The sequence below is a fragment of the Chinchilla lanigera genome, unplaced genomic scaffold (genome assembly GCF_000276665.1).
Source record: "Chinchilla lanigera isolate Chin_1 unplaced genomic scaffold, ChiLan1.0 scaffold00039, whole genome shotgun sequence".
In the NCBI taxonomy this organism is placed as follows: Eukaryota; Metazoa; Chordata; class Mammalia; order Rodentia; family Chinchillidae; genus Chinchilla; species Chinchilla lanigera.
In genome coordinates, this window is record NW_004955440.1 from 18,105,157 (window position 1) to 18,129,080 (window position 23,924).

Below are 23,924 nucleotides of genomic sequence, written 5' to 3' on the forward strand. Positions count from 1 at the left end.
AAAAAAAAAAAAAAAAAAAAAAAAAAAAAAAAAAAGAACTTCAAAGCTAGTGTGGGTCAATGTCAGTTTTAGGGCATCTCTCAGAATTAGAAATAAATATTCTTTTAAGAACAGTAAATTTTAAACTTTTTTATATGAGACAATTCTCCAGCAACACAAATTTAGAGGGTAAGACAGAATACAATATACAAACTTGATGCTAACATAAGTCAACTAATAATGCATTTATCTCTTCTAACCCAAAAGGTAAGTACATGCACTTGGAAACAGTACTAAACTGGTATCCCATCTAAAGACACACCTCTCAAAACTGGAAAAAATGGCCTGTAGATGACAATCAGAATTTAACTACCAACAAGATGAAATTTAACAGGGATAAAAAGTAAACCCAAATTCCTCAAAACAGGAGAGAGGTAAGGAAGTTTTATGTGAAACTAGTTTCGTATGGAATATAAACTTTACTCAAGGTTCCAACAGAGTTATCAAAAACTTTTTTTAATGAAACCTGAAACATCAATTGATAATGATGGTTCAAATTAAGGTTGGTGAAAAAAGTGTAACAAGTTATCATGAATGAATGAATTACTGGATATCAAAACTAATGGGTTCCATATCATGGGCACCAGATTTATTAGATGTAACAAGTATGACTGAAGGCGGGCTCTAAAGATGATCCATAGGATATTTCTTCAAATCTAAGAAGTACATACCTCTAAGAAAAGAAAAATTCAATCATTTTTCATATGCTTTTTTACCAGATATTTTTTAATATGCTTTTTTACCAGGTATTATTTTACTCTTGAGAGATTTCTTCTTACAATTTGATCTTTATCAAGTATCATTTTTGTGCACACATGAATAAAAACACATAAAAGAAAATAAACTCCTTAAGCTTCTTCAATGACCACTGTTTGTATCAATGACTAATGTTCATTGTATTTCAGTACCATCCTCTGTTGTATCAAGAATGTTGGTAACACACTATTCCTTCCTATCTTCCTTTTGTACTTATTTAGTGCTGACTTACCTTTTCTTTCTTCCTTACCAACTTTACGGAGTAAGAGATGACCTACTTTTGATTTCTTCTTTGCCAATGTGCCTGAACATATGTAATTTACTACTTTTTTCTTTTTTACTTCTTTTACTTTTTAATTTACTACTTTTTTTTACTACTACTTTCTTATAATCATTTTACTAGTAGAGTGTTGTGCCATTATCTTCTGCGTTTTCTTATAAACTACTGACAACATTCAATTAATGTGGGCATTCTTGCTGTTCACTTGTACACAATTAAGCCACAACTGCTACTCAGATGATGAAACTCTTAAGATATTACAGATTACAACATTCACCCCAATTTCAAATTTTAAAAGATGAAATGAAATACACTGACAATCAGCTAACTTAAAAAACAAGTATATATGGAGAACAAAGAAATGATGATTTCTTCAGTGTGATTATATCTATTACAAAAATGAGGTAAGGCGTTTATTTTCTGTAAATTGTGAGAAGGTAACTAGTGTTAATGCAAAGGATCTACTCATAACCACTAGAATTCAAAGGTGTTTATGAAATTTAAGCCACTTGTATTAAAGAAGTGGCCCTTCCCCCAGTGATCTGGGAGTCGTTTGGCATGACTACAGAATGGAATACTGCATACTGCAGCAGGTTAGACTATTTTAAGAATGTGTTAAATTCTTTAACTTGTTATGACACCTTTCACTGCACAAGAAAACACAATGACTTTGAAATATTTAATAGGTGCTGAAAAATATTTGGTTGTTATTCACCTCATTAAACCTCTTTTCACTAAAAGGCTATACAATTACACATGTACATATGGAAACTTCATCTGTATTGGTAATACTTTAACTCATAAGGAAATGTTAAGAAAAAGGAGTTAAAGATTTTTAATGTTCTCAGTAGCACCTGAAAGTTGTACTATCTAAACAGAGGCCTACCATGAGCTATAAAACTGTATTTAAACTTCCCAAATCACCTATGGTAAAGGCATCAACAAAAGATAGGTTTACTAGAATTTATGAGGTGACAATGTAATGAAAAAGAAATGGACAGCATATTGATGACCAAATAATAGGGAGGCAGAGGACTGAAGCTAAAAATAGTTGGTATTTAATATCTAGTACTTCACTGCAGCCTCAGAACCATACTAAAACAAAGCAGATAGGTATAATCCCTACCTCCATTCTATAGGTAAGAAAAATTAAAATTTAGGAGCGTTAATAACTTGCTTACATGGACTGAAATGACTTGGTGAAAACTCAGTCTTATTTTCCTTTAAAGGCTAGATTTTAGCCACTCTGAACTCTTGGCATCAGTAGAAGCCAAGTTATTTTGACTGAAACATCAAGTCTTAAATAATATGCAAAGGTGAAGCTAGGAATGGTAATGATTTAACTTGCAGCAAATGTTTTGCTGGTAGTAACTTTTCTTAAAAGTAATAATTTGACTTGCTTCTGCCCATAATTAATAATTTTTGAAAGAAAACTTTAAACCCAAATTATCTAAATAATTGAGATAATAAAGGAATGGCCTAAAATATTAGCAGATATATCAAATAGCCTTACAACTGGAAAGCTACCTTCATAGGATAGAATATATGGGTGAGTAGTTCTTAAGCAACACTACTTATATTAGTGTAGTCTAGAAAATAGAATGAAAACAAATTATAGTGCTGGTTATTATAGAAAAAGTCTACAAATGTCCGACTTTTTTAAACACAGGATCTCTAGGAAGCAATGATTAACTCCTTATGAAGGACTTATAACTAGTATAATAGAATCAGGAAAAACCCAAGAATCACTTGGATAAATATTCTGAATTAGTGAAAGCCAAGACAGTGTACAGTATAAGCCTTGATGGCCTTATAGGAACTAAGATATTATTCCCTAGAACGTTTGTAATAGTTTGCACTTCTGTCAGATGACATCATCCCCACATTATTTTATTAAATTAGAAAATGGGAAGCTCTAGGGAATCAATCAATATTTTTTAAACAGGAAAAATAAGGAATATAACTGAGGACTGTGAGAACTACAATGTTAAAAGAGAATTTACATTACTGTGGGAAATCCCATTGATAACACTACAAACACAAGTAATGTTTTCTCTAAGATTACTTTAGAGGTGAAAAAATGGGCAACTCAATATCCATCTAACAGGAAAAGGATCAATATGATCCATTCATATTATCAGTGTATACTATTTGTAATATAATGGATATCTAAAGATTCATTGTTAAATAAAAAGATTAAGACATCATAACTAATAATATACACAGTCATAATATATACACAAAAAAATATCGTTTGAAATGCAAAGAAAACTGGGCATAAAAAAAAGAAAAAAACTATACTATGGCAAGGACACTCAGTATAGTTTAAGAAACCCAAAACACTCAACCTGGTATGGTGGTACATGCCTCTAATCCCAGGAGTTGAGAAAGCTGAGGCAGGAGGATCACAAGCTTGAGCCTAGCCTGGATAACTTAGTAAGTCTTGGTCTCAAAAATTTTACAAAGGGCTCAATTTTGTGCATGTAAGAGACAAACACTTCTATATGCACACATATTTATACAATATATAAGGTAACTTTGATGAAACAAAAAAAATGGCTAAATCCAAGCAACGCATGAATTAACAAAATAAAAGCTCTCACCATCTGTTACAGTTTGTGTCTACATGTCTCCCACTCCCAATGCCTCATGCAGTTTTAGATGTCACTTTTTCAGAGGTAGCTGAATCTAGAGTTTACAACTGATTCATGGTTCAGGGTGGGTGACTGCTGGATCGGTCCACTAATTGGTTTGGCCTCACCCTAATCCCGGTGGACGGGATACAATATAAGGGGGACAGAAAGAAGCTTGTCTTTCCTCTTTTGTTGCTTCTGCTGTCTTCTGTGACCCTCAACTATTGCCCCTCTGCTATGTGCCACTCTGCCTGGAAGCCAGCTGATCATGGATTATAGCCTGAAACCTCCACAAACTATGAGCTTGAGTATCGGGTATTTTGTCTCAGCCAACGAGAGAAAAGTAAGACACCACCCTAAATAAGGCCATTAAATAATATTAGACTTGAAGAATGTAATCACAGCACACAATAGATTTTCAGTCAATTTAAAAATGTAGAGAAATGATCTCTTAGCTGTATAAAAATAGCTTCTTCTCTGTCCCACCTAAGCAGAATTTAAAGTTAAAGCCATAAAAGAAAAAGAGGAACACTGTATAGTATAAAATTTAACAGATCAAAAACTTATTGTGGACACACATGGCAATTTAACCTGAAATACATGGAGCAACAAAAAATACAGAGAAGAAAGGATGACTTCACGCTTTCTGATTAAAGATTTGAATACCTATTTTAAGTAGGTCAAACAGATGAAAGATAAAACAAGGTACAGGGGTAACACATAAACTGCAGACAAAAATTTCTAAAAATTTAAACCTCCATTACTGCAACAGACACAAAAGAAGACCTGACTACTGACTACCACATCCCCTGATGAGATGTCTTAATATATAACACAAACAGGCAAAAAACCATGCAAAACATTTCATAAGCTTTTCTCAATACACACACGTCACAACACAATTACCCTAAGTGAGGACGTTTTGGGGAGGGTGGATGGGAACAAACATACAGAAGAAAAAGCATTATGGTCCTTACAGAGCAACAATAATGACCATAATCTGAAGTACGACTCATTCTTTTTTGTTGGTTGGGGGTGCCGGGAATCAAACTCATGACCTCACACTTGCCAGGCAGGTGCTTTGCCGCTGAGCTATATTCCTGGCCTGTAACTCACATCTGCACTGTAATTAAAAGAAAATAAAACTAACAGCATGTTATCAAACAAATTCAGTGTTTCTGACTGGGAAAATTTAAAAGAAATGTATACAAATGTTACTTCTCCCAAAATTCAAATGAGTTAAATATAATCTCAAGTTTAAAAAAAAAAAAACAATTTTGTTGAGTACGTACATTTAATTTTATTTTGTAGAAGGATGTAGATTTCATGTTACTATCTGAAAACAGCTTAAAAAACCATTTTCTTTTTGAGACAGGGTCTCGCTAAAGTTCAGGCTGACCTTGAACTCACTACAATCCTCCTGCCTCATTGTCCCAAGTGCTTGGATTACAGACATGTACCACCATGCCTGGCTGAAAACTTCCCTTATTAAGTAAACACTAAATCCATCCTGTAGGAAAAAAAACTACAACACTGAGCTAGAAAGAAACAGACAGTGGAATAGAAAACCTTCAACTAGATAGCAGAATATATGACCCCCCCCAAAAAAAGTGGCTATCACGTGGATAATTCAGAAGAATCAAAAAAATTCAATAATAAAAACTAAAGCAACAATCCTCTTACAAGTACATATACAGAACAGCAATATGATGGATGAGTGAGCCTATTCTTTGTAAAAAGTTCAAGAAATTCAGAAACTAAAAAAGAATCACAATCATCTCTGTCAAGATTTCTGTGACAAGTGCTATGAAAAAGTGAAATCAACAAATGACAGACCAGGAAAGTTATCCAAAACTCACAACTAATTAAGAGTTAGTACTGATAATATTTAAAGATCTGGTAACAAAACAACTTAATAGTGTGTGTGTGTGTGTGTGTGTGTGTATATATATATATATATACACCAAAGTAAACTTTATGATATCATATAAATATTATACTCAAGAGGTAGCCCACACACATTTCTTTTTGAGACAAGATTTCCCTATGTAAATTTAGGCTGTCCTTGAACTTACTACCTGACTTATGGAGATCCCCTGGCCTCAACCCCCAGAGTACTAAGAGTACAGAGATTATGGGAGTGTTCCATCACATTTGGCCCATACAGATTTTTGAAAAGTTAACTTTTAAACAAGAAAAATAAGTTATGGTTCCCTCATTCTTGTTAAATTTTACTTTTCTCTAACTTACTGTGTATGTGCTTTGTTTTCCTCCTTGTAAACCTATGTTATCTCAATAAATGGGAAAAACAGGAAGTTATCTTTTTTCAAAGATAAAAGCAAGTCCTTTAATGGTAGAGTACTGGGATGGATATATTATTTAACTTTTAAAGTATAAGATATAAACATTTTAAGAAACATTAGATAAGGTTCTCCAACAGTTTCCCCCAAAGATGTAAAAGATTAACATACTTGCAGTCAAGTCTATACTTCTTCAGCCCTCACTGTGGGATTGGGCTGAGGGGGCTGTAGCTCAATGGAATAGTTGCCTACCAGTTTTGCAATGTTTAATGTACCCAAGAAGAGAAACCGTTCCAAGATTCTTTCCCAGGCCCACTTCATCTGGCAGGATACCACTGATGCCATTCTTACACAAAGGGTTCAATCCCCAAAACCACAAAAAAGAAAACAAAAATAAAAAATGAAACAAAACACCAAAAAAAAAAAAAAAAAAAAAAAAAGTGGGATAAGCTACTTTTTGGTACTGTTGTTATGGTTAAAGAAGAACATACCCACATATGTATGTATATTTAAAAAATATATATATATTCTCTTCCTTTGATTGCTCTTTATGGAATAGTAAAAAATGAAAATCCCCGAGGCTGATACTAACAAGAATAAAATAGCTATCTTCAGTGGGGGCCTGAAGCTTAACACTATTTTTCCCTAAAACATGGAAAACATAAATATGTTTACAAGAATACTGTACACAGAAGCATTAGTAAAAGGTACAAGACTAAGAAAATTTGCACGGAACATGTAGAAACATTTTAAATTATTATTCACAAAAACTACTTATATAGCAATTATACTACATTAGGTGTTAAATAATCTAGAGATGATTTACTTAAAATATATTTGAGGATATGCATAAGTTATATGCAAATACTATGACATTTACATAAGGGACTTGGGCATCATTAGATTTTGGTATTCACCAGGGGTCCTAGAACCAATCTCCCAAAGATACAGAAGGACAACAGTATTAGAAAAGATCTACATTAGATTTACAGTAATGAACAAGGGTAAATAACTTTTTCTTTAAAAAAAATCTTCTTGTGTAATACTTAACTGAACATTACAAGATTAATAACAGTTGTGTATCTACATGTACTACACTGTTTCTTCTAATTCAGAGGACTAGAAAGCATCAGTCTAATTCAGTGGAGGGAATTCATACATTGACACCTAGGATTACCGTTTGCTATGGTTTGAATGTGATTTCTCCTGACTAAGTGTGGTCCCCAATGTGACAAAGTTGGGGAGGGGTGCCTTTAAGAGGTGACTAAGAGGTCATTATGAGGAATTAATGCTTTTTTCCTAGGAAGTGAGTTTTTACTCCCATGGAACTAAATCGGTACTCAGAAGTCTGTTGTATAGTGATTCCACGTTTCTTGGCTTCATCTTTCTCCCTAACCATATGACACATACCACATACTGTTCTTGCATGTACTCTCCCTACGTAACGCTTTCTTGCACACTGTGAAGTAGCCAGGTGGCCCTTACCAGAGGTTTATAGATGAAGTGCCCCAGTCTAGGGACTCTTCAGTCTCCAAAATTGGGATCTATAGAAAGCTCTTTTCTTTGTAATGTAACCAGCTCAGTATTTCACTATAGCCACACAAACACAAAGACATAATTTCTCTTGTACATCCCATCAAAATTAGATTTTAAAATGAAACAAACAATTAATTGAACCTTTGGTGTCAGAAACTATGGATTAATTTGGATTATGTTTAAAATAGAAATAAGGATCAATGTAGTAGCTAAAATATAGTGGAATATATCTATTACAAAAGTTAAAACAGGGCTGGGGATTTAGCTCAGCAGCATAGCACCTGCCTGGCAAGTGCAAGGTCGTGACTTCGATTCCCGGTACCAGAAAAGAAAAAAAAAAAGTTAAAATAGTACTTACTGCACCAGATGCTGCACCTAAAAGGCAAAAAAGATAAATTATTTACATAGTGATAAAATCATGTTTTCCTTTTTTAACATTTCAATATTAATTCGTATTATTTTTTCCTCATTGTGCTTATTAATATTGTGGAACTTTCCCATCTGAACTGTGTGTGTGGTTTTCCTTCCCATAAATGAACATGTATAGAGCAAAGCATTTTCAGAACTTGCATTTTCAATCTCCAAAGTCACTTGGAGCCAGCTTGAGAAGTATACATCTTATCTTTAGTTTGTCTTCTTGCTATTACAGGTGTCTGTCTCACCTAATCTCTCTTTCTTTGCTATATATTACAAAAGCACAATAATGCCTCTGTCTGGGAACTTCAACTATGTCACATTCTATACCTGTGCTGTACAAAAACAACAGCTACTGGCTACAACATATTCCTGTTTAAAATTTAAACAGAGATTAAATAAAAATTTTAGAAAAATTGGTTCCTCAACTATACTAGCCACATTTCAAATACTCAATAATTACATGTGGTTACTGGCTGTTTTTGATAGTTCAGTTTACAGAAAATTCCATCACAGAAAGTTCTATTAGATGGTGTTTCCCTATACGATTGTAGAAAACCCTTTAAGATATGTATAAGAGATTCTGAAATGTGTTAGTGAAAATAATCTCTAACTTTAGAACTAGTTAATTAAAAATTGTGTATAACAATTAGCAATAATCACACCTTGGATAAACCTTACTGACTACTACACTGCCACTGAGCTAAAATTGTACATGACAAAAAAAAAAAAAAAGAGTGTAAAGCAAAACAAAGAACACTCAAAAATAAAGCTACTATAGATATCTATTATATAACCAAAACAGTGTAAAAGTAATTAAAATGTTTTAATGTAATTTTCCAGGATTACTTGGGTAATAGTACCTAGAGTCTAGATATATAAAAAAGATTTTAAAACTGTATAAGGCATTTCAGAACACCATTTTAGTGTAAATAATGAAATCTGTGAAACATCTTAAAAGATCAATTTGTAGAAAAGCACACGTCAATCTTAACGATGTTTCAACCAGTAAAATTTAAAACAGAAGTTTTGATATAGTCATGGGATAAAGTTCAGGAGTTAGCATTTTAATTTATATGGAAAACTCCTTATTAATGAATAACTAAAGCATTATTACTATATATAAAAGTCTCACTAGTCAGCTGACCAGATATTGGTCATAGAAAAAACAAAAATAAAAACATAGGGCTTACAAATGCCAGTAACTACAAGGATAATGAGATAACATAAAGCTGACTATGAAGGAAAGAGAACCAAGGAGAGAGAACCAGAAGCCCAAGGAGCTCCATAATCTAATGCATAGGACTGCTACCCCACTCCCATGTTTGCTGAGTAAAAACACAGAATCAGACTTCATTCATTCACAAATACCTTCTGAGCACCTACTATGTTCATAAGCACTTACTATGTCAACGTTAACACACTGGAAACCAGATCATTTAACGTTTCAACATAAATTGTCTTCTTTTAAGTGAAATCTGGACTTTATTAGATGTTTGCAATAATTACAAAATTTAACATCACTCTAGGGTTCAAAACCTCTTTACACAATAAATTTGGTCCAGAACCTCTGACTTGAATCTATGGCAATTTCTTAAGAATTAAACTATAAATGCTTATTCCTGTTCCTTACTGCCAAAAACCAAAAAAAAAAAAACAACCAAAAAACCCACAAAAAAACAAAAAGAAAACAAAAGACATGAGGAGCTAATCATAAAGTCCAAGAGACACTGCTTTTACTCCTGATTACAATATGTCTATACCTCTACAAATAAAATCTATCTACATAGCATACATACCTGTGGCTACATCCATACTATTTACTCCTGGCTGTAAGAAGAAAAATGAAATTATTAATATTTACCTCATTTTAACTACATTTTTATATGTTACTAACAAAACAGAAAATCAGTCCCTTTCTTCTATGTATAATACTCAACTATGGACTCAAAAATGCTCTGCAAGTTTTAGTTGTTTTCATTCTCTGAGCTTGCTATAAATTGTGAAAGAGCAGCAACCTAGGGTTATTTAAGCACTCTTACCTGTTACATGGTCATCAGAGATACACAGAACCAAACTTTTACTCAGAATTCTGAAACCCACAAACCTCTGCAAACCAAGTTTGGCATGGCAATAAAGCTCATTATTGTAGCAAAATCTGTCATGAACGAAATTAAACTATTTATACTCTTTATTGTACCTCACAGTGAATAACTGCAAGTTTTACTATAGAAATATTAGTATGTTAGAAATATAAGGCATTGTCCCAGGCACCATAGGAAATTTTTATAGAACATACAGTATTGCAAATGTTACTTTCTAGTATCAGAATTTTAAAATATATATGGCCTTAAGGGTTTTGTGTAAAACATTACAAAATTACCACCCTAGAAGAGTATGTCATGCATGTTCAATCAACTGCTAGGTTATTTGGAAATAATTAAACTAATTTGAAGACTGCAGTAATTTGTACAATATATGGTACCAATGATGCACTGCTACCCAAATGGAGCATAAGTCTGTTCAAATATTTTCTAAGTAATTTGCCACAGCTGAGGTCTAAAGGAAATTTGGACTGCAAATCCAATCCTCTGATTTGTAAATCTAGTATTAAACTGCATTTGTCGATTTTTAATTAGCACTCATTAAAGTAAACATTTACTCTCTTACTATTGGGAAAAATGTAAACACTCATCATTTCGACTTCTCCAAAGTAAAACCTGAAGTCCACTGTTAATTGCCATATTGCATTACAATTCTATGGAGCCACTTACAAGGCCTATAAGGCCTATAACATGATTGCCTATAAAGTACACATATCGTTAGACAGATAAAAGTAATCAATTGAAAAAAAAAAAATCACAGAAAATAGTTGTTTTCACAAGATTACCGGTAAGGCAGGTTGCATGGAAGCCTGAGACATATGAGACATCATCATTCCAGGCATTACTGAAGACATCATTCCAGGCATCTAAAATAGAAGTAAAAAAAGGTTACTATGTAAAACCAGAATGCTTTATGTGATGTCAAACACTGTATAACTTAATAAAACCCACTGAAACTACACCGTATGGACAGTAAGTATGCTTAGTAAGTGCTTGTTGAATGAATGAAGTACTCTATCAATGATCTATTTTAATGCTCATGCTATAGTGAGTATGCGTAAAGAAAATCACTTTTAACAACTGAATATAAAAAGTACAAACTATTATTTTATTTTTAGCCTAAACTTAAGAATATCACTTTCATTTTAGTTTTAAGTGAACATCCAGGTTTTTCTCCCTATTTGGAGGAAGAAGACATCTAGAAGTTTTGCAAATTTTTTTTCCTTTGCTTTTTAATACCTATATTGAATAAAATGTACCAATAATCTGGTTCTTTTCAAAATCTTAGCTCCAAAGTGCTTAAAATGTAAACAGGTAACTTAAAAAATACATAAGAAAATAAGCTTTTTAATAATAAACCATCTGTCCCTTCTCTTGTACAGGAAACTTACAGCACATATATAATATAAACTCCTAAAGATACAGTGGTGCCTTGGTTCATGAACTTAATTTGTTCCCCGATTTTGGAAAAGATGCGTTTGTGCGGGGAAAGACATCTGTCACTCAATGTAAAGTTTGCAATAAAAACAAAATTTTGCCAAACTCTTTTGTTTGCAAGCCAAGGTACTACTGTATTTGAGTTCAATCTAGCTTACAAATGACCACCATTCAAATCTATGAATGAATCGTCTCCATATATGAATTAAAATAATGAAAATTAATGCAGGTTCTAAAGGATACAACTCAATGCTTAATGATATTTGTTTAATTACACATTACAATTTTGACTTTAACATGAACATCAAAAGGACCTAAGGAAACCACGAAGGGGACAAAAATTACCTATGATAACCAAAGATATTGGAACAAGGTAACCACTTATTCAAGTTTCAAATTAAATAAGAGAAATGGGAACATAACAGCAAAAGCATATTGATCAATAGGAACATACAAATTAAAAGCCCCAACAATCACACTAAATTTTATTACTTGTCAAAGTCAACTTATAAGGCCAAACACAGCTAAAATATCTAGTAAACTGAAGTAGCATGAAATTAGCAGAGTAAAAAAAAAAAACAATAAACTGAAGCTGGTTATAGTAACATAAAACTCTCATCTCAGCACTTGGGAGGCTGAGGTAGGACAATGTTGGAAGTTCAAGACTAGCCTGGGCTATATAGTGAGTTCCAGACCAGCCTGAATCACACAAGTAAGACCCTATCTCAACTGCGCCTCCCCGCCTAAATCAAAACATACAGCAAGAAAACCCAATCAACTAATCATTAAGCAACTTTTTGACAGAATTTTGAATTGTGAATGCAAGAATGTCGGGGCCTACTAGAATATATGACACCCCCCACCTCCATAAAACAGCACAGGATTTAGCACCCACAAGCCTCCATAAGACTCAGATTAGAGAAATAACATACACCTGTGTAGGATGGGGTGTAGTGAGATAGGTGAATACATCAAATGACAAAGAATCAAGCCTGCTTCTAGCCCAATGACGGCAAACCTTTTAGAGCTTTCAATGATATTAACAGCCAGCTGTGGCACAAGTGCCATAGGTTCACCACCATTAGCTCATATATCACCCAAACAAATAAATCCTCACAGTTCTATATGAGGCTAATGCAAAGTAAATTAAATCTGGATTGGTTATATGGGGAAAGCAATACAGAAACATGGTGGGTAACAGAGACTATAGGATTAATTATATCCCTTAGTTATTGAGGGCTGATCAGGTCTGCAATCTCCTGAACAAGTATGTGGCGAAGGCTAAATAAAAAGAGGTGAATGGAATGATTTCAGGGCTCCAGGAGGATCAAAGCCCTCTTACAGCATTTGAGATTCTCTCAGGGCTAAGACCAAGACCTTCTCTGGGTGGCCTGTATTTATTTGGTTATCAGAAGAAGGGAGGGGAGTACTCAACAAGGGCAGAATCACTCCAGTACTTCTCCAAGTAAGGTATTAAATTAATTCACCCAGGAATGACATGCCTGAAGATGGATCCAGGTGTCCTTGGCTGTGATCTTGTCTTATCCTTTGAGGCTTTCTAGCTTTAACTGCCATTACAGGTTTAGTAGGGATTAGTGACTCACAGAGGTTCACTTACTATGAGTCCTGTTGCCCACTTCCAGACAAGTGGACTAGGCTTTGGACAGACTCACAAGTAAACATAAAAAGCCAATTGGTTAATTTAAGTCCTGCTCGGGGCTGCTTCACAGTGGTCTCCATCAAGAGACCACAGAACTCCCCTAATTCACAGTGGCTTACATTTAAAATCAATAGTACCATATCCAAAAGTAGAATTCTAAACTAATTTCAGAAATTAGAGTTTTAAAACCTAAGAGAGAAAAAGTAACTTTCCCCTGAAGAATGAGAAGACATTTTAAACAGGGTAAAACAAAAACAAAACAAAACAGAACAACCTCCATAAAGCAACACAATAGCAGTACAATGAACAAGAGAATCTAATTTCTATTGGAAACTTTTTCATTTTTATAACAGATCAAATCTCATTTTAAAAAGCAAAGCCAAAAAAAGCCTATATATAACAAGAGTTACTAAACCAGGCCAAAGAGACAGCTAATGATAGAACATACAGATTTTGAGGAAGTTGTCTCTTTCACTATCCTTTTTCCCACAGTTCAAACTTTAAAACATCTCAAAAATTTTCCTTTATGGTGGAATTCATGGTATTGGTTATACAATGAGATTTAAGAGCAAGTGAAAAGCTACAGTCTCCTCCAGTAATCCTTATGAACTCTGAAAGGGGAGACTCATTAAGCTTGTTTTATGTGGCAAACTTATCTATGAAAGTTTTAAATGATGTACCACTAGAATAGTCTAAAAGTAAATAGTTCATTGATACAATGATTCACCAAAACTGTGATGTTATAAACAAAAAACCAAGAAACAAAAGCATCAACATGCAAAATATTGTATCTCATGAAAAAATTATACAAATATGACAAATTCAGACTGCCTGTAGAGGCCACAAAAAGCATAGTTTCCCAAAGCCTGAAAAATCTACTTTGTGGAACTGTTGTAATGATTCTCCTTTTTTATTAGTGCTAGGATACAAAAAACATGGATGTACATTTTATAATCTTTGTCTTTGAAGTGGAATTCTTTCAGAGGACTTCTGTTGATTTATACCAGTCACCTGACAACACCAACATTCTAAGACTATTAAGATTTTCAAAGTTATCTATTATTTTAACACCACAGTATTAATAGGAATCTAGGCTACAAGCTCCTAAGAGGAGCTGGCTTGTAGTTTAAATCCTCTAAGTGATTTGTCCTTCCCTTTCCCCAGTAACCAAAGCTGATATTCAAGTTACTCTCTGTCCCTTCTTGCTTGGTAGGCACACCTAACTTCACAGGGAGGAGTACAGCCTTTAGATAATTCAGCATTCACTGCCGAGTCAGACTTCCTACTTAGGTTTCCTCCTCTCTCACAGGGGCACATAAAAAAATAGCACCTCAGCACTGATAACAGCTTAAATGTCAAGAAAAACAGCATATGCGTTCAAAATTATTACAGGGAAGCATTCTTATTTTTTTAAAATTTAGATTTATTATTACATTGGGGGGGCTTGGTACATGTACATATGTATCTTTTTTATTACTAGCCCCTTCCATTTATCTCTAGCTATCTTTCCCATTTACAGAGGATCTATCACCCTATTTCATATTACTCATCTTTTATTTGAGAACTCATGTGGTATTTGTGCTTGTGTGCCTGATTTATTAATTTTATGAACAGCACTCATAAAGCTACAACGTGGCAGTTTACAACTTCACGTGAACCACACTATTAAACTCAAAACACATATTGCTTTATAAATTTCCATTTAAACTATTTTGGCAAATACGTAAAATGCTATAAAATTAAGAGGCTAGCCATTTGTACATACACTTTACAAAACAATTTCTATGTACATTTCTATTTCCTAGTTATAAAGCCAATTATCAAGAGTTTTTCATAAGACTCACAAGTGTGAGGAAAACAAATAAGCAAAACTTAGGGGGGTCTCATGTAACTAGTTCAGTCACTAGCATCCCATAAAGTCAGCCATCAATGAGTGTGTTTCATTTATCACTCTATGTAGTTTTAAAATGAAAAATAAAAGGGGCAGTGATAAAGCAGTATCAGTGCTACACAATAAGTTGTACATAACATAAACTTTGTCAAATTTTTACTACTAGATGCACAGAAAACAAACATGAAGCACTCAGAATAAAGCTCAGTAAATGACGTGATAGCTACAGTTGCCCTTTACTACTCATGAGGGCTTAAGAGTTCTCGGACCCCAGAGGATACCAAAATCCATAGATGTTCAAATCTCTTATAGAACAGTACAGTATTTTCATATGCATATCCTTGGGAATACTTTATATTATCTCTAGATTACTGACAGTACCCAACACAATGTAAGTACTATATCATATTGTTTAGAAGTTGATAAAAACATGTTTTGACAAATGGTTGCCTGAATCTATGGATTCAGAATCTGAAGATATGAAGGGCCAACTGTTACTATCACTGCTCTTCTTCAACTGATAATGAAAGCATCTTCTATCTTGCTTATCTTCTCATTTATTTATATTTCGAGCATTTTTCTCCTTTAAAGGCATCTAATAAATATTATACTATCGCCATCAACAGAAATCAACACATGTAATCAGAAGTCAATCCCACATCAAGTATCATATTCACTACTGTCTCTACAAGTCTCTGTACAATTAACTCCCTGAGCCTTCCTAGTATTAATACATCCACCTTGCCAACATACAGTTTAGCCAGGAGGATCAAATTTAATAGGATACATGAATTTCTCAAAGCCTATATAAACACAGCGGCAGAATTATGATTCTTTTAAATAATACATAACACAAAAGCTCAGAAATAGAGCTATAAAAGTGAACCATGTTATTTCATTTTTAAAAAGTTCTAAACATAATGAGATACTTACAAATAGTAGTGTCTCAAGTCATATATGAAAGACTTTAATACAGTATTTACACTAAAAAAATCTAAGCCATCGTATGTAGTATTTCAAGAACCTAAGACCATTATTATTATCCTCTTCCCTAAGTCCTTCAAGCTAGATTCAGTATTATATACAGTTAACCCTTTAAGCTTTATTTCATTATGAAGGAGGGGTAATTTTCTATTATATTAAGTAACAGCCACACTGCACTTGATGGAGGTTATTTTTGATAAGCATACCACATGATTTTATTGTATAAATATCACAGTGCATTTACACAAACCTCGAGGGTATAGGTCAATCACTAGATGTGACCTTTAATGCATCAGGAGATATGAAAGCTGTTGCTGGTATGGATACTATGACAACTATTGTAAACATTTTTGTGAAAAGGAGTACATTCTAAAAAAGTGTAACATAGTAAATATATACATTACAGGCACAATGCATTAGTATCATTACCAAGTATTATGTTCTAAACACAGTAATATGTGCTATTCATTGGTATGACTGGCAGGTTTGTTTATACCACCATCAATACAAACACAATGCTTGTGCTAAACAATAGTGTAGCTATTGACACTAGGCCACAGAAATTTTTTAGCTTCACTATGATTTTACCTGACTTATCACAGTACATAGAGTCTGTTGTTGAGCTCAATATCTTTATGTGGGAAGTACTGTTCCTAAACAAACGTAGGTGGGATAGCCTACGTAGGCTATAATAGCAGAGGACGGCTCCTACAATATAAACCTATCCTGCAAGTTACTGTACTGAATACTGTAGGCAACTGTAACAATAAGTTCCTGTACACCTAAACACAGAAAAGGTACTATAAAAACATAGTACTAGATCACAGAACTTTTTTCAGCTCCATTACAATCTTATGGGATCACCGTCATATACATAGGCTATCAATGATTCAAACATCATTATGCAGCGTCACTGTGTAAATATGTAATTACCTGGAAGTTACAGGAAAACGGTACTTCTGAGAAGTAACAACTTTTCTTGATACCACACAGGCAAGACACTGTATTAAACCCATGTTTTCAAACAGGAAGTTAAAGCTAGGCAGGGTGGTACACGCTTATAATCTCAGTACTTGCGAGGCTGAGGTAGGAGGATCACGGACAGTGAGCCTAGGCTACACAGTAATAGACCATGTCTCCAAAACAAAGACACAAAACACACTATCAAACAGGAACTTAATGCTCATTTATCAACTAAAGGTAATTTAAAAAGTCTACACCTCAACAGAAGTTCAGGACCTAATGAGTATGACTCCATTTTATATTGTAGTAGATTGTTGCTTCCCCCTCCCCTCCAAAATGAAAAGTCTAAAATATTCAAAGCCTTAGAGAAATAGGAAGCAAATATAGAAATATTCATATCCACTAGCTTTTCAAATGTCCCAAAATATCCCTTCAGCCATCCTAGCAGGAGAAAGATGAAACTCTGTTCAGACAGGTATCTCAGAAATGACCATAAGCTTCTGCAGAACAAGGTACACATCATTCATCTTTATCCAAGAGACCTAAATACCCACAAGTGTGAAGGTATGGAAAAGAAAATAATGCAAGACTAAAGACAGCTTCTTCACTTACAAAGTTTCACAAGTTGGAACTATTTCTCTAGGTTAAAAACAAACAAAAAATAAAACCCTAGCACACAGGTATGGGCTATGCCTATGTACCAAATCTTTCTACCTACTAAAAATACTACTTTGTGACTCAAAGTCATGTCATCAACGTTTCTAACAAACCCAATTAAAAATCAGCTGGTTAGCTTGTTGACATTTCTCCTTTTGATCCCACACTTAATGAATATATTTGTTCATGTTACAACGTTGCCTTTTTAATCTACAAAACAAATTAAATGGAGAAGTGGCCTTAATTAAAACATTTTTCACAAAATTCTAATTCCATGCAATGTGCTAGACAAAGTAAAATAAACAGATAAACAGGGAGACAGGGGAGAAGGAGGGGAAGAGATAATCAGGACAGGAATCTAAATGAAAAGCTTCAAAGGCTTCTGAAAGACTGTGCTTTGTGAATCTCGAAGGGAAACAGTTCATTTTACTTACATCTCTCTAAATACCTCAAACACTTACAAACATTACTCTAAAGTTTTTGAATAAGTCAATTCATATTACTATTAAAAGAATTGCTAATAGTAACAAAATAAGATCTATCTCTAATCTACTAGTAAAAACTTGTCAAATCCTAATCTCCCAGTCTAAAAGTTATACACTTTAGATTTGGGTTAATATATTTTTAAAAAGTACTTGCTTAAGTAATGTAAACAGATAAAAAATTTATCTAGATTGAGTAGTTATGAGCAGGTAACTTTTAAAAAGTTTCTTTTTAGTTGGGCATGGTGACACACACTTATAATCTCAGCACTCTGAGGCTGAGGCAGGAGAAACACTGTGAGTTCAAGGACAGCCTGGGCTACGTAGTGAGTTGAAGGTCAGTCTCAACTACATAGCAAGACCCTGTCTCAAAAAAAGCCAAAACAAACAAAAATAGTTTCTTTTTGCCACTGGCTAATGTCTCCTTCAAAGGCATAGATTCTGTTGCTTACACAAAATAAGCCTCTGGAAGACCTATATACCAAAACACCATCTTCTACTTTATGGAAAACTGCAGAGCAAAACAAAACTCTTCAGTAAAACTTGATAATCATCAATGATACCACACACAGAAATAGTTTTGCCTGTAACCTAAGTATTGCAGAATTTTTTCCCAAACAAAAGTATTTCTTTATTTTCTGTTTCATTTTTGTTAAATGAAAAAGCGAAACTGAAGAGGCAGACTAAAGTGATAATAACCCAAGGTCATAAGCAAATTCTGGAAACAAACACATGTAAAAATGACTAACTTTCCCACTTGTATTGTGGGAAAAAGTATCTTGTATTTCTTTCATTCATTCAACAAGTATTTTACTGAGCATCTATGATGTGCCAAGAACTGTTCAGCATTTATATAAGGTTCTTAAAAACAGTATAGAACATAGCACCTGCCCTCTAAGAGCCCAGTCTGTTACTTGTTGGAAAATCAACAAATCAGAACCACAAAACAAATCAATAACTAAGTGCCAAAATATATGAAACAGTAGAGTCTGAATAGATGATACAAGATTTTTAGTTTAAAGGGGAGATATATGTTGGCCAAAGTTATTTCTAAGAACCTCTTTGAAAAGGTAGAACTTGAAATAGAATTCAGGTAAGCAAAGGAAATTTCATGGTGAATTTGGGACAGGAGACAAGAAAAACACTATACAAGTTCAGTCATGAACTAATCTAATCGAATCACTTAGGATGAAAAGACCAGTTTGGGTTCAAGTTAGAAGTGTGAAGACGTCCACATTTGAAATGTGCTTTGATGTTTACTGTAAAAGATCCTTGAAAGTTACACTGTAGAATTGAGACACTATGCCATATGTATAGAAAAACATCAGATTCTTCAGCAAGGAATCCCACATTGACACCCAGTTTTGGAGAGGGCGAAGTCTTGAAATAAGAAAATCTGTCCAAAAATTGAATACCCTAGCCATGGAAGTATGACAATCTGGGCTCATATGGTAGCAAGAATACAAATAAAGTAAGATCTGTTAGAGCTTGCCTTACTCCATGTTAAAATAAAAAATCAAACTTACTTGTAAAACATAAACATTCACTAATTTACTGAATGATGAACGAAGGGAGAGTGAGTACTGAATAATTACAACCAGTGAGGCAGTACACGAAGAATTTTTCTTCCTTTTGGTAATGGAGAATGAACCCACGGGCCTTTGCATTGAGCTATATCCCAAGCTATTTTTAAAATTTTGAAACAGGGTCTCCCTAAGCCACTAGTTGCCCAGAATAGGCTCTAACTTGTGATTCTCTTGCACTGGTGTTCCAGAGCGCTGGAATTTATAGGCATGAGCCACATTGCCCAGCCAGAATTTCCTGTTTTTTTTATTTCCGTATCAACCCATAAGATAGTGTAACCTCTATTATCTGGATTGAATCACAGGCTATTAGGTCTGAAAGGGATCTTACAGAATTTAGTGGTGATGAACCTACAGCATGTGTGCCGTTGCAGGCTCTTTTTATCATTGAAAGCTCTAAAAGTTCTCCATCACTGTTAGAGATCTTATTCTCACCAAAAGAGGAGGAAAATTAAATTAAAACAAAACAAAACAAAGAAGACTGTGACTCTCTTGAGGAAAGGCACAATCATCTGTGGCTGATAGATGGCAGGATATGCATGTTCTTTGTGTAGAAAAAAGGGAAAGAAAAGAATAAGACATATTACTAAGATATGGAAAAAGACAGTCTCGCATGATTATACTTTGATAGAAATTTCTACTGGAAAATTCTGAGTTTTGTAAAGAGGCAGAAAAAATGTTCTTATAAGTTTGTACAACTTATAAGGGCTCTTCAAGGTTTAATTTTATAAAAGTATGATTTTCTTATAAAGATATATGTAAGAAAGAAGTGAGTTTGATTTGAATGATAAATGAGATAAATGTGAAAGAAATATTAAGCTCCATTTGACAATTACCAACTGATTCATACTGAATTATTAAAATGACATTCTAAGTTATCTCATTAATTAAAGAAAATGAACATACCATATCTCTACCTTAACTTGTTATATTTTAAAATGGTGAACTTTGGCTTCCCCAGATTACTGTGTTCATTCTGCATACTGTTTTACAAACAAATTTTAAAATTCTGAGTCATATTCATTTTTTTTTAATTTCTATTTTTTTGGTATTGGGAATTGAACTCAGGACTTCATGCCATGTTCAGTAACATTCCTAAGGCCACAATCATTTATCAAGTAAGACTGCCTCCAATTTTAGTCTTCATTTGGTCGTTGCAAGAAATCTTAACAAAATGTTGTCAATACAGTTGCCCTTTGGCAACCCACAGGGACTGGTTCCAGGACACACACAAGGATACCAAAATAGAGATGCTCAAATTGCTTACATATAAAATGGCATAGTACTTGCATATAATCTATGGATATCCTTTTGTATACTCTATCACCTCTGGATTACTTCCACATACTACCTAATGCCATGTGCATACTAATATATGTAGTTATTATGATATACTGTTTATGGAATAAAAAGAAAAAAAATTGTACTTGGTCTTTACAGATGTAACTTATTTTTCTAACACTGTCAACCAATAGTTAGTCAACTACCACGGATGCAAAACCTAGCAGTTACGAAAGGAACACCAAGTGTATATAAAGGTTCCATAATTTTCACTATCAAAATCTAACGAATTTGTGTTCACCTTAAAAACTGTATGGCAGAATCATGTGCTGTGAATGATACAGGAACCCTGCTTCTCTAAATTACTTTGTGATCATTTAGTGCTCATCAATCCTTCTTAAAGATAGAAGAAATGATGCAAAAAATAATTTTTGCTAGTTATTAACTTTTAAGGGGATGTTCACAGAACTTCAAATAAGATTCCTTTTTTATTTGAGGGAGCAAATTTATCCATGCTCTCCTAGTCTGTTATAAAGCTAAAATAAGAAGTAATTTTAGCAAGATTTGGGACTCACATTTTTAGATATTAAAGGGGGAAAGAAGAATGATCCAATTTTGAGAAAAATGACGTAGATTCTCTTGGGACCCTTTGAGCTGGACTCCTAAAATACTCACTATCCTAATAGGAGCCAACAGAGGGAGAAAGAATTGTAAGTATCTACATAATTAGGTACACTTAAAGGCACACAGCATATACTGGCCTAGAAAAAAAAGTAGAAGAAAACCTTAAGGGGAAATTCAAAATATCTGAATGGATATATACCAAGCGAACTTATTAGGAAGATGGCCACTGATACAGCTAAAGAGAAAGGGCCATAAACAAACTGTGACCAGCTTATGTCAATGAGATACACAAAAGTACTTTTAAAGAACAAAATCTGCATTTTACTAGCAATGACTAGCTGGTATCTTGTCTTTGGTAGTGCACTAGCACCATATAGCAAGGGCAAGCAGGTCAATCCCTTGCAAACTTACCTTGATTGGCCCAATGGAAACAGAAGGCCCCAGAAAAGAGAGAAGCATCTGGCAGTAGCAAATTGTTTTATTTTATCTTTCTGTGGAAAGAAACTAATTTTAAATAAGAACCAGAGCATTTAAAGAATAAATATTTTTTAAAGCTCATTATCTAGTTAGAGCAGCTCTACCAAGAAAACAAGAAGAGCTCCTTGCTGCTTTAGAGATGGAAGGAAACAGAAGAAGAATCAGAGTTGTCTCTGCATCTCCTACGGAGTTTTAAAATTTGTGTTATTTTAAGAGTATCAGAATAAATATCTTTTATAAAGAGCTGCAGGCAGAATCTTTTGGGTTTGGTGCCTTTGAATAAAGATTTTTGTACAAAATTAAGGGCTATATTCCAAATACAAAAGAAGAAAACCAGTTGACATTGAGCCCTTCTACTGTTAAAAAAAAGACAGTAAGCTCCTTTTCCCACTATAATTTCACTAATGACTTTAACCATCCAGGTTTAAACAAATATCAAAGTCAACAGTACTCATTAGGAAAAGATCATATATAATCGGCTTTCCAAAATAGTTTGCTAGCCTAAATTTCTCATGATTTAGCAAGATATTCATAAGGACATGACCCAGCCACCTAAGGACTTGCGTATTATAGAACCTAGAGCACATAATTTGTACGGTACATCATCCCATTGCCCTTATGGATGCTTCTCTAGAAACTCAGTTCTACCAGTCACTGAGTCAGCATTAAAACCTTTTGATCCAAATCACTCTCACAAAGTGTCCATCTACATTTTACGCTAGAGATGGAAGGGGAAACTAATAAACAGGAGTGCAGAAGCAGTAAGCATTAAAAACAAAACAAATATAAGTGGAAATGGACTACCTACTTGGCACTGTCCTATGAAGAATCAGATTCACAAAACAAAACCTTCCCACCGCTACACACAAAGAAGGTCTTTCAAGAATAAAATTCATTCTAAGCTAAATTTCTAAACAATTAATATTTTCTGATTCCATGCATTTTATATGACTCACAAAAATAAGTTACGTTGTCCCTACTAGATATTTACTTCCAAGATTAACTTCATTTGACATGCTTGAAAAAAACCACTAAGTTAAAAAGCCTAGATGTACTGTCACTTCTAAAATTAAAAAAGTCTTAATTTTGTTTAAGTACTCAGTAAATTCCTTTCACAGAATTGTTCCATTACTATTCAAAACTTGGGTAGAGTCATGATTCAACATTTGTCTTATTTGAATCACCATCTGGATGTAAACTAACTTTTAAACAATTAGAAGCACACTATCCAACCTACATTTTGAGATCTAGACACAGTAACAACTGAGGCAAAAGTAAACAGAAAACAAAACAAAAATGTAACATTCTTACTTGTCCCATGGGTGGCCCTCCCATAGGGGGCATCATCTGTGGCATCATTCCATGAGGTACAGGAGGCATATTTGCTCTCTGACCCATAGGGTGCATTCCCATTGGTGCATAGTGCATGCCAGGGTGCCCCATCTGAAAAACAGTAACAGGTTAAGGTTAGCGAGTTATAGGAAACGCTCCTCAAAAAATCTCTCTCGGACTAATCACTTACCTGCGGAGGCACCGTGTTAGACTAAGTGTTAGATTAACTCGTACTTTTTCGTGCCCAACAAAATGCACTCTACCCGTATTCCTAAGCAGCCTGCCAGTTCCACAGGAAAATGGGAAAGACTAAGTCGCTGATGGGACAGGCGATCACGGGTCTCGGGCGAGCGGGTGTCGACTACACCACCGTCTCGCTGAGTTCCGAGTCGGTCCTGGAAGCTCACGCGGAGGCTGACAGCCAAACCCTCGCCCTCCCTCACGCGAACGCCGCCAGCCAGCGGGCGGCTCACACCGCTACGCGGCGAAG

The 23,924-nt window shown here is 34.3% G+C and overlaps 1 protein-coding gene across 1 annotated transcript in view; it reads right to left on the reverse strand.

Annotated features, from left to right (window-relative positions):
• Nucleotides 1-23,545, reverse strand: part of Prpf40a (PRP40 pre-mRNA processing factor 40 homolog A) — a gene marked incomplete at its 5' end in the record, with an annotated part of 44,864 nt that extends 21,319 nt beyond the window's left edge. The window contains 4 exon segments of the mRNA XM_005390816.2: nucleotides 7,903-7,919; nucleotides 9,758-9,788; nucleotides 10,849-10,929; nucleotides 23,414-23,545. Of these exon segments, the coding sequence (XP_005390873.2) occupies nucleotides 7,903-7,919; nucleotides 9,758-9,788; nucleotides 10,849-10,929; nucleotides 23,414-23,545 (261 nt within the window).
• Between the last annotated feature and the right edge of the window lie 379 nt (nucleotides 23,546-23,924).